The sequence below is a fragment of the Diabrotica undecimpunctata genome, chromosome 9, assembly GCF_040954645.1.
Source record: "Diabrotica undecimpunctata isolate CICGRU chromosome 9, icDiaUnde3, whole genome shotgun sequence".
NCBI lineage: Eukaryota > Metazoa > Arthropoda > Insecta > Coleoptera > Chrysomelidae > Diabrotica > Diabrotica undecimpunctata.
Window position 1 is genome coordinate 132,534,311 of NC_092811.1, and position 12,339 is coordinate 132,546,649.

The following is a 12,339-nucleotide window of genomic DNA, read 5'->3' on the forward strand; positions in this document are numbered from 1 at the left end:
TGGTATTTCCTCCAATTTTTAAATATTCTGTTTTGCTTATGTTTACAGTAAGCCCCCATTTAGCATATTCCTCAAATAATTTTCGATTCATATAATTTATATCTTCCTCATCGGTTGCAACCACCACCTGATCATCTGCAAACAACAATGTATACAGAGTTTCTTGTCCCACTTCGATGCCCATAAATCTACATTTATTTCTCCAATTCCTCAATGCTTCTTGGACGTATGTTTAAAAGAGTGTCGGTGACAGCATCCTTGCTTTAGGTACGGGACACTATCATATGCTTTCTCAAGGTCTATAAATACCAAATGGGTCTCTCTACTTCTTTCGACACGCTTTTCAATTATTTGTCGTAGGATAAATATATTATCAAGGCAGGATCTCCCGGTACGAAAGCCGCTTTGTTCTTCAATATCTTGTATCTGTCTTTCAACCCTCTTCTTTAATATTCTGCCGTACAACCGGCCCACAGAGCTCGTCACACTAATACCTCTATAATTGGAACAGTCTCTTTTATTCTAAATTGTCAATTGGTATAAAGATTATTTCACAAACGCCCATTTTATGATCTATTAATTCATATTGGCATATAAAATACATTGCCAGGTCACCACATTTTAGCAATTTCTGTCTCAACGTATTCGCTATCCCCTCTCCTTTCCAATGATGCAACGATCCGACAAGCTGTTGCGCCTCCACCAAGAAAAGAGCCCAAATTGACCAGAATAATCCATAGCGATTTTTAACGGGATATAACATGGGGAAACTATTGCCTTTTTTTTTGAATGATTTAAAAAATCGAATGCATTTCCATTTTGAGGGCTAATGTATCCATAATCACATTTCGCCAAATTATAGACATGCGAGTGCCATTAAAGTGGCTTCCTTTCTACTGGTAAGCCACTTCGCGATTATGGGTAAGTCATGCATTCAATTTTGGGGACCATTAGATTTTTTAAATCATTCAAAAGAAATCAATGTATAACAAGTATTCTGGTAAATATATTGATATACAGGGTGTTAGTCAGAAAATTCTTATGGACATTTCAGGATTTAAGGATGGGATTTAAGTCGGATCGTGACGTATCATTGTAAAAAAGAGGGGATAGCGAATTAACAATTATGATTTTTTGTTTAAAAATTCACTAAAAACTTAAAAAATTGATCTTGAGTATCCTTCGTCAAGAACCTGTTATGTTGCAGACGTCAAACCAGCCGTCCCTGAACAGAAATTCGTCTTCGGCATTCCCAATACCGCCCCGATCAATTTAAGCGGGCAAAGCAAGCCCCCCATCATTCCTGATATAAACCTAGCTGCAAGTGCGGCGAACACGCCCGAACAGAAGTGGACTTTCGGTATTACTAAAACCACACCGACACCTGTAACGTTCGGTAAAGATGCCGCCCCAGCTGCCGGCGCCGATAAATCTACTTCGGCAACGACGAACAAAAATAGTTTTTCGTTCATTTCGCCGACAAAGCAAGAATTCGAGTTTAAGCAGAGACCGTCGAGGAGGATAAGTCAAGGGCATGATGCAGAGTCAGATGCAGATGGTAAGTACATCGTTTATATTGTTTACATCTATTTAAAATTAAAATATAAATATTTTTTCTCTGTACGTCTCATATGCAATATACGCAATATATGCAATTTCTCTGTACGTCTGTCTAAAAATACAACTATATGCGCAGGAGTTAAAGCTCTTTATAATCCACAATGTTTAGTTTCTGTGTCTATAAAAGAATCTCCTAGAAGATCACGCATAGTATCATTCATATGTCAATTGTTAACTGTAATGTTTCAACTGCCATCTGTCATAGACATCTTCTTCAAGTGCCATCTCCGCGGCGGAGGTCGGCAATTATCATGGCTATTCGGACTTAAAACGGTTACTCTGAAAAGTTCATTTGATGTACATCCTTACCACTCTCTCAGGTATGCAGCCATGACATTCTACGCTTCCCTATGCTTCTCTTTCCTTGGATCTTTCCCTGTATAATCAGTTGGAGCAAGGTGTATTTCTCTCCACGTGTAATATGTCCGAGATATTCCAATTTTCTTGTTTTAATTGTATTTAAAATTTCTATTTCTTTATTCATCCTTTTCAGAACCTCTTTGTTTGTGGCGTGTTCTGTCCACGATATTTTCAGAATTCTTCTATACACCCACAGCTCGAATGATTCTAGTTCTTTCATTGATGTCGCATTCAAGGTCCAAGTTTCAATTCCATAAAACAAAGTCGAAAAAACATAACACCACGCCAACATAACTCTTTGTTCCAATTTTAAATCCCTTGTACATAACAGTCTTCTCATTTTGTTGAAATTTGCTCTAGCCTTTTCTATTCTGATTTTGATCTCCTGAATGTAATCATTTGTGGAGTTAATCATTGTTCCAGATATGCATATTTGTCCACTTGTTCGACGTTGGTTTCGTTTATTAGAAGATTCTCGTTATTTCTTTGAGTTTTCGATATTCTCATAAATTTGTTCTGCTTAACGTTCATTGTTAGACCACTCTTTTCCATACTCCGCTATTCTGGTCACCAGTCTCTGAAGATCTTCAGTATTTTCGGCTAAGATCACAGTGTCGTCAGCATATCTACTGTTGTCCATTTACCTTTATTCCAGCTATTTCACCCTCAAGAGCTTTTTTCAGGATCCCTTCGGAGTAGGTATTAAAAAGAATTGGCGACAATACGCATCCCTGTCTCACTCCAGTATTGCGAGAAATGGGCAAAGAATGCGAAATAATAAACACAATAAAAATAAGAAAGTTACAATATCTGGGACACGTAATGAGGGGACAGCGATATGAACTGCTAAGGCTGATAATACAGGGAAAGATAAGAGGAGGAAGGAGTATAGGAAGAAGGAGAGTGTCATGGTTGAAGAATTTAAGGGACTGGTTTAAAGATAGTGGTGATGATATCCAACCTCCGATCGGGAGACGGCACTTAAAGAAGAAGTCTCACTCCACATCTAATTTCAATTTCTTCTGACAGCTGTTCGTTAACACATACTTTTGCTCGCTGTTTATAGTATAAATTTGATATGATCCTGAGGTCGTTGTAGTAAATCTTCTTTGATTTCAGCACATGCATTAATTGTTCATGTCATACTTTTTCGAATGCTTTATTGTAGTCAATAAAACATGCGTATATATCTTGATTGACGTCCAGGCATCTTTGTATCAGTATATTAAGTGAAAAAAGAGCTTCACGCGTTCCTAGGCCTTTGCGAAAACCAAATTGTGTATCATTAACGTCTATGTCCAGTTTGTGATATATTCGGTTAGCTACGTCACATAGACATGTGACGTAGCATAAAGAAGGGAAGAGTGAAAACACGTGATATATAGTGATCATTATACAGTATCCTTTTTCTCATATACTGTGTGTTTCTCCAAACTATCTATACACAGACGATACAGCTCTATTTATACAATTAGTAAAGGAACTATAGAAGAACCAGCAATTGAGACCAAAATCGATAATCTTTCCTTAAAATGTTTTTTTGGGGAAACGTCTGAAAAATATAAGTTATACATTTTTGACAGATCATTCTGGTTTTACAACCCTGTGTGGGTCCTAGCCTCCTCAAGACTTTCTCTCCAGTCGTCCCTATCCATCGCCTTTCTACGCCAAGCATGTATTCCCATATTTCTCATGTCTTCATCGATGTTATCAAGGAACCTTGTTCTGGGTCTTCCCGTTCTTCTCTGACCAATGGGTTCAGAGGATTTTGTTCCAGGTGGATTTTTTTCCATCCGCATTACATGCCCTATCCACCTCAGACGTTATATCTTTCTTGGTATCTGGTTCCTGGTATATTCTATAAAATTCGAAGTTGTATCGTCTTCTCCACACTCAATTGTCATTCACTGCTCCATAGATTCGCCTTAGTACCGGAAATATTGACCTTTATAAGGAAATAAACTTTGAATTATAGCTAGTTACGTAGAAGAAGAAGAAGATAACATTTACTTCAAGCCTGTAGTTCCTTTACCGGATAAAGTTCAAGTGAAAACCGGCGAAGAAGACGAAGACGTTTTGTACTCTCATAGGGCCAAACTGTTCCGATTTATTGGAGGCGAATGGAAAGAACGAGGCCTCGGAGACATCAAGATACTTCGTAATAGATACTTTGGAAAATTGAGGTAAGTTCCAGTGGATTTTTATTAAATTTAATATCGGCATATGGTGTGAGTTTGTTCAGAATTTATAATGACTGTATATAGATTTTATACTGTATATACATTTGAAAAATTGCAGGCTGGACTCGTGTGACTCGTATCATGGATTTACAACTACGTGAGCTTAACTATCGCATGAACTTTTCTTAGTGTAGATACTAAATAAGTAATTTATCTGCCAATACAATTGCCTGTCGTTGTTTCAGAGTCGTAATGCGCAGAGAACTAGTGTTCAAAATATGTCTGAATCATACTCTCACAAAAGATATAGAATACATTGATAAAGACGAGAAATCTGTTATGTTCGCGGCAGCCGATTTTTCCGAAGGTGAAATAGTCAATGAGAAATTCTGTGTGAGATTCAAAAACGCTGAAGTTGCCGCGGACTTTAAGAAGGCCATTCGTGATGCTCTGGATGGAAAACCTACCGAAAATGAACGTAAGTTTAATGCAATTGCATTATAATTGTTGATTTTGGTGCCTCCATAAACATTTACTTAACTATTCTTATAAAAAATTTGTTAAAACAAATACGGAAATCAGAATACCATAAAAAAACGATTTAAATTTGCAGTTACCTCAAAGAAATCTGAAGAAGATGTAGTACTAATATCCGAGACCCAAGTAACACCGGAAGAGGAACAAGAAGCGATAAAGTTAGGGCTTCCGCCCAAGTTCATGTCTTATAAACAATTGCCAGACTGTAGTTGCGAACAATGCAAAAAAGACGACGAGTACTTGAAGTCTCTTTTCGCTACAGAAGCTTCAAAAAAAATCGATAGCGCAACAACCCCATCCAACAGATTTTCCTTCGCCACTGCTAAACTAACAGATTCTAAGACTGCGCCAAAAGACGCATCTCCAAATAAGTCTGGTTCACTTATAAAACCGCCAATTCTAACTCCTCCCAGTGCGAACAAAACATCATCCACCGTGTCTTGGCCGCCCGCATCAAGTACCAACATATTTTCTTCGACAAATAACTCCTTCAATACTGGCGGTCTATTTTCGAGTACCAATTTATTCGGAGGTGACACCCCCAATAAGGAAAATACCAATATATTTAATTCGAACATTACATCCGATGTTAAAACTACTCCGGTGTCTAGTTCAGCATTTTCCTCTAGCTCCAGTATATTCAGTTTCGATAGTCAACAACCATTCAAACCGTTTTCTAACATTTCGAACATTTTTGGACAAAACACGCCACCTACTACCAGCTCATCTATATTTAGTCAAACCCCAACCACCACATCTAACATTTTTTTACCAAATACTCCGACTACAAAGGTTTTTGGACAAAATACTCCAACTACAAATCTTTTTGGACCAAAAACTCCTACTCCGACTGCGTTGGGACAAAATACTCCAACCACAAATCTTTTTGGATCAAACACTCCCACTCCTACAGCTTTGGGCCAAAATACTCCAACCACAAATCTTTTTGGATCAAACACTCCCACGCCTACAGCTTTGGGCCAAAATACTCCAACTACAAATCTTTTTGGACAAAATACTCCTACTCAGACTGCTTTGGGCCAAAATACTCCAACTCAGAATGTTTTTGGTACAGTTTCGACCAATTCTACTTCCAGCGTTTTCGGCCAGAACACACTAACCAATACAACCTCAAATTTGTTCTCGCAAAACACCCCTACTACCACCGTGAACATATTCGGACCGAAAAATCCACCGCAAACCACCTCGATGCTGTTTGGCCAAAGTACACCAACTACTTCTACCAGTATTTTCGGGGTAAATGCTACATCGAACGTTTTTGGACAACCGTCAAATTCTGGGTCTATTCTCGGCAACAAGGCGTCGAATGCAGCTGAAGATAAAAGCCAACCAGCCGGTTTTCTGTTTGGTAATGGAGCTGCGCCTGCTGTTCCCACCAGTAAAATCGCCCCTAAAGTTCCATCGTCTACCACAGACTTGAAGGAGACTGATGAAGTCGTATTTAAGTGCAATTCGGACTTATCTTTCGGATCGTTGGCCAAAACGTCGTTAAATGCAGAAGCACCGTTTAAAATAGGTAAGCCACACCAGATCATACTTATTTTGTGTAGATCGTTTACATTTTTAACTTAATTTGGATCGAACCAAAAGGGAATAAAATATGGATCCGCTAAGAGATTAAACAGATTCTGCAATAAACCACTAATTTGTTTATTAAATAATTAAACTTTCTCCTTTTGTCGAAACAAAAATATTGTTTTCTAAAGTGTAAACGTCCAATTTTATTGGCCTATAAAAAAACATTAAAACATGAGTCACTTGTTACATAGCCGACTATATCTCCAGGCCGGAACATTAAATGTGATATCAGACTTATTTTATCCATACTTATTTTTTTGCAGCTTTTTTGATCATAATCATAAATGTATAACTTAATTTGGAATTAAATATGGATCTGCTGTTTTTCAGATACATCATTTTCGTTCCTTGGTACTGGAGCGCCGGTATTTAACAGCATTAAAAAAGCTGCCGACACTTCTAAAGGCGAGTCTGATGACGAAAATAACGCTTCGAGCGCGAACGAAGAGTACGATCCCCACTACGAACCAATCATACCACTTCCAGAGGCCGTTACCGTAACCACGGGGGAAGAAAACGAAGCCGTCGTGTTCAACGAGAGAGCCAAACTTTTTAGATTCGATGCAGATACCAAAGAATGGAAAGAAAGAGGAGTGGGGCAGCTGAAAGTTCTTTGGCACGAAGAGAAAAGTAAGTCGTGCTTTCGATTGCCTTTTTGCGTTCATTTCTAGACCGTTTAAATTTCAGATACCTACCGACTGTTGTTGAGACGCGAACTAGTATTCAAAGTAGTCCTCAACCAACTCATAACCCCCAATTTCGAGCTTCAACCGATGGTTACCAGCGACAAAGCGTGGATATGGGCCGGATACAACTACACCGATGACGAAAATTGCTTCGAAAAATTAGCGGTGCGTTTTAGAACTACAGAATTGGCTGCCAAATTCAGCGACGCCATTAGAGATGTTTTGTACAGTATAGCAAATTCGCCGAACAAAAGTGGAGATCTTCCCGTCACTGTAGAAGATTTCGGCAATGATAAAAGTCGCGATAGCGAAACCCAAGAGGATCCTTTGGATCCAGATAACGAGGAAAACGATGAGTATAAGTACGACGATGATGATGAGTACGTCGAGGATGAAGAATATGAGAGGTAACCAGCTTAATTTTAGCTAGAAACTTTTTTCTAATTGTATAAATTTGAAAAAAAAAATGTTGAATCGCACTTCTGTCCTAATTACGATCCTGCTTGGTTCGGTTCTTAAAGACGCCGAAATTAAACGAAATAAGCTTATAAAAACCTTTCCAATTTAGTCTTCTTGGCTAATCAGTGGCGCACATAGGGGGGGTTTTGGGGGTTAAACCCCCGGGCCCAATTCCGACACTGTTACTGACAAATTTTAAGGACTCAAAATGGAGGTAGCATCATAAAAAACATTTCGGTGCCCAACCAAACCCCCTCCCCCCCCAGAGGGAAATTCTAGGTGCGCTACTGTGGCTAATATCTTTTGGTCTGGTTCACTAGCCTTCTTAACTAACATGAGTACTTTCACAAATATTCCTGCTGGTGATCTTTATAGTCGAATAAACACTGCTGAACTTATTGTTCTGTTTTTTTTTGTGAAATTCAATTCTTATTCTGTGAAACTGAATTTTCATTCGTCTGTTGCTTTGTGACGATGAGTTCTTTTTTTGTTTTAAAATGTCGATTGTCTTATGTATATATATATATATATATATATATATATATATATATATAAGAATTAATGCGAGTTCATAATAAAATTAAGGTAAAAGATATCGGCATAGCTCGCAACAAAATAGAAAATATATAATAAAACATGCGTATAAGATGGAAGGCAACCGTATATACGTATTTCTGACTATTGGTCGTCTTCAGTACGGTGCAGCCAAGTTAGAAAAGGAGCATAGTGATCCTTTCCCAAGTATATATATATATATATATATATATATATATATATATATATATATATATATATATATATATATATATTGTAACGAATATTTTGCCTACCGCATAGGGTATTATTATAGGGGGTTGAAAATTGCTGACAGAAATTATTGGGGTATAGATAGGGCAAGCAAAATAAACGAAACTTATGCGAACGGCACTCAGGGTTTATTTGGAGAGCTGGGTTGTGGATAAGTGAATGTCAAAAATAGTGCTAGCTGTCATATGTCAATGCTAAATCTTAAAACTGAGAACAAATAAAATGACAGCTAAGCCACACCCTAAGTTTCTTCTTCGGTTTACATGTTCGTTCCAGTGTTTTTTTTTTTTTTTGTTTTTATCCACCTGTTAATATTTTGAATTGTTACTTGTTAATGTTTTGAATTACTTCTGTTGGTTTGTCTGTCTCTTAATGATATGCTCGCTATTGATCTTAATACTTTCATTTCGATATTGTATATTTCGTATAATTGTAAGGTGAAAAGTGCTTCACGTGTACCCATGGAATTGCTGATTCCAAATTGCATTTCACCGACATTTTCTTCGCATTTCTTGTAAATTCTGGCATGCATGATTTTAAGAAAAATTTTAAGTGCATGACTCATAAGGCTGATAGTTCGGAAATCTTCACACGTTTTCGCAGATCGGTTTTTTGGTAGTGTTACAAATGTTGACAATAGCCATTCCTCTGGGATATTACCTGAATCGTATATGGCGTTAAACAGTTCAGTTAACTCCTTTGTGCTCACTTCATTCATCATCATCATATAACGGGGGTCCTACGGCGATTGCCGCTTCCCGCATTTCAGCCCCCATCTTTTCCTATCTCTCCAATCTCCCTCTTCTAAGCCTCTAGATTGCATTGTTTTTGTAATTTCTCTTCTCCAGGAATTTGGTGGTCTTCCCCTTTTTCTTCTTTCTGGCGGAACATACATTAAGGCTTTCTTTGGCCACCGCTCCTCCTCCATTCTCATCACGTGACCATACCATTGTAATTGCCTTCCTTGTATTCTATCTGAAAGAGTATCTCTAATTCCTGTACGGTTTCGTATTTCCTCATTCCTGATTCTTTCCATTCTCGATACTCGACATGACCTTCTAAGATAATCCATTTCCACAACGTCTACTTTATCTCGTTCATTCTTTGTCATCGTCCAACATTCGGCACCATATGTGGTAATTGGTTCTACAATTGCTCTGTATACGCGAAGTTTGGTATGCATCTTTATTTTATTAGACCACAGTAATGAATTCAGTATTCGGATGCATTTTTTCCCTTGGGTTATTCGGTTTTGTACATCTATCTTAACTCTGCCATCTGCTGATATGATGCTTCCTAGATATTTATACTGGTTGCAGCCTTTTATGACTGCGTTTTCAAGCCTTAGATCTGTGGTATTTCCTCCAATTTTTAAATATTCTGTTTTGCTTATGTTTACAGTAAGCCCCCATTTGGCATATTCCTCAAATAATTTTCGATTCATATAATTTATATCTTCCTCATCGGTTGCAACCACCACCTGATCATCTGCAAACAACAATGTATACAGAGTTTCTTGTCCCACTTCGATGCCCATAAATCTACATTTATTTCTCCAATTCCTCAATGCTTCTTGGACGTATATTTTAAAGAGTGTCGGTGACAAACAGCATCCTTGCTTTAGGCCTTTAGTGACTTTAAATTCATTTGAGGTTCTGGTTCCAATTTTTACACAACTAACTGCATTTTCGTACAATTTATATATCGCTCGGATATACGTCGAATCCAATCCGGACCTTTTGAGGACCTCAAACATTTTCTTTAACGGGACACTATCATAGTGTCCCATCACTTCATTCATCACCTTAATAATTTCAACGGGTATTTCGTCCGGACCTGTGGCCTTACCATTCTTAGAGTGTTTTAAAGCTGCTTTCACCTCGCTTTCTAGTATTGAAGGCCCTGTCATGCAATTTATTTCTGGAAGGTTACGTCGGTAGTCCCAGAAAAGTTCTTCGGTGTACATTTTCCAGGTCACCAACTTCTCCTTAACTGTCGTCGCCAGGTTCCCGTAATTGTTTATGATGAGTTATGTGTTTCTCCTCTTGTATTGACCAGTGGCTTCCCGAATCCTTCGGTGGATATTTATATGATCGTGTTTCACTTGGAGCTCTTCGATTACTTTACATTTTTCTTGCATCCATGTCTCCTTGGCTCTTCGTATTTCTTTTTTAATTTTTTGGTTGATTTCTTGATATTTCTTTGCGTCCCTGTTTTTTATTAATCTTCTTAGGTCCATCATCTGCAGAATGTCATCAGTTGCCCATTCTTTATTTTTTACTCTTGTTTTCTTTCCTAGATGTTCTTTTCCCGCATTTTGCATGACGTCTTTGATATAACTCCATTTTTGTTGTACACTCTGTTCTTGTTGTTTAGCGGTTTCTAGTTTTTCTCTCATTACATCTCTTACGTTCTGACGAACTACGGGGTCTTTTAGAGTGTCATAATCCAGGTTCTGTTTAGGTTTACTTTTGATGAGTTTCTTTACTTTGAGTTCTATCTGGCCCACTAATGGGTTGTGATCTGATGAGACGTCTGCTCCTGGGAAGGTCTTCGCCGAAGTCAAGCTGTTCTTGAATCTTTTGTTAATGAGAATAAAGTCTATCTGGTTTCTGATGATATTGTTGGCTGTATCTGCAGGTGACTTCCACGTATAAAGTCGTCTTGGGGGAAGTCTAAACCAGGTATTAGCAATGGTAAAATCTTCTTCTCGACAAAATTGGATAAGTCGGTCTCCCCTTTCGTTTTTCTCGCCTAAGCCGTGTTGTCCGACGATGTCTTCTATTCTGTTTTTGCCAACTTTGGGGCATTGAAATCACCCATGATGATGGTAAGCTAGAACCCCTCGATATCGTCTTCTGGCTTTTCTGATGTTGGAGCGTAAATTTGAATGATGTTCGTATTAACGGGTCTGCTTTGCAGCTTCATCATAATCTATCAGACTCGTATCAGAGAGATGTAGCACGCTGATCACAGCCCCAGCGACCTTTTTGCTCAAAATCACCGCTACGCCGCTCCAGTGATGTGGTTTTCGTTTCCCGCATAATATACTGTATGCTCATCCACACAGCACTGTCCCGAGCCTGGCCATCTCATCTCGCTGATTCCCATCACGTCAATATTTAGTCTTTTCATTTCTTGAATGGTGTTGTGTATCTATCCCCCTTCAAACATACTTCGAACATTTCAAGTACAAATTTTTTGAACATTCCACGTGCACACTTTTTCTCTATTAGTGTTTAAATATTGGTAAGTACTTCGTGGGTTGACGACCTGGGAAGCCTTACATTTTCTTGTTCTTCCTCCCCTGGCGGATCTTGGTATCCGAAGTCCATGATCTGTACCTTCTCCAAATTGGTTTACATTAACCATGATGAATGAACTAGAGACTATTTATGGGGTGGTTTCCCGTTGCCTTCCCCATTGTAGTGTCACAGCCATTTGACTCATAATGCGAGTGGCGCCTGTGAGAATCTACAATTAAGCCTACAGGATTTTTGTACTTTCTCACAGCCTTAATCCAGTAATGACATTACTGCTGCCTAATGCCATGTCCTCAGTTGATCCGCGTGTGCTTATTTAGCTATGCCTTATTCGTACCTGTCCTGCATATCTGCAGGAACTTTCCCTATCAGCCATTAAGACGCGTCGTGTCGGGGTTGAGGACTTCCCCGCCTAATATGTCTTACGCAAAGTACCGAAAGGCCCCTACTCAATTCAAAGCCCCTCCTCCACGCAAGTTGAGACCAACCACGGGTAGGTATTTGGCATATGTTGAACCTCCAAATTTGCAAATTCTCTGATATTACGTTTTGAAGCGTCATAATTGAAAGTTTACGATTTTGAGATCATATTTTAATGTTAAATGACTACCGCTTCGACATGGTCAGTTACAAAATTATCAGGTATTTCAGTAGTTTTATGGAACTTGGTACTTTCATCATTTTCCACATAGTTTATCATTTGATTTTATGTCCGAAGGCACTTTCTTCTCAATTATTATAATAGCAAATATTCACTGCTATGGTCTGACCATGAATTAATACAACTGTTTACCAATATCGTAGGCAGGGGAATTTAATTTTTCTATT

General features: G+C 38.4%; 1 protein-coding gene across 1 annotated transcript in view; it reads left to right on the forward strand.

Moving 5' to 3' along the window:
- LOC140451491 (E3 SUMO-protein ligase RanBP2-like) overlaps positions 1 to 12,339 on the forward strand; it is a 39,017-nt gene that overhangs the window by 25,946 nt on the left and 732 nt on the right. Inside the window, exons 6-11 of the mRNA XM_072545326.1 lie at positions 1,208 to 1,558; positions 3,956 to 4,163; positions 4,406 to 4,638; positions 4,774 to 6,234; positions 6,627 to 6,926; positions 6,984 to 7,389. Of these exons, the coding sequence (XP_072401427.1) occupies positions 1,208 to 1,558; positions 3,956 to 4,163; positions 4,406 to 4,638; positions 4,774 to 6,234; positions 6,627 to 6,926; positions 6,984 to 7,389 (2,959 nt within the window). The remainder of the gene's footprint in view (positions 1 to 1,207; positions 1,559 to 3,955; positions 4,164 to 4,405; positions 4,639 to 4,773; positions 6,235 to 6,626; positions 6,927 to 6,983; positions 7,390 to 12,339) is intronic.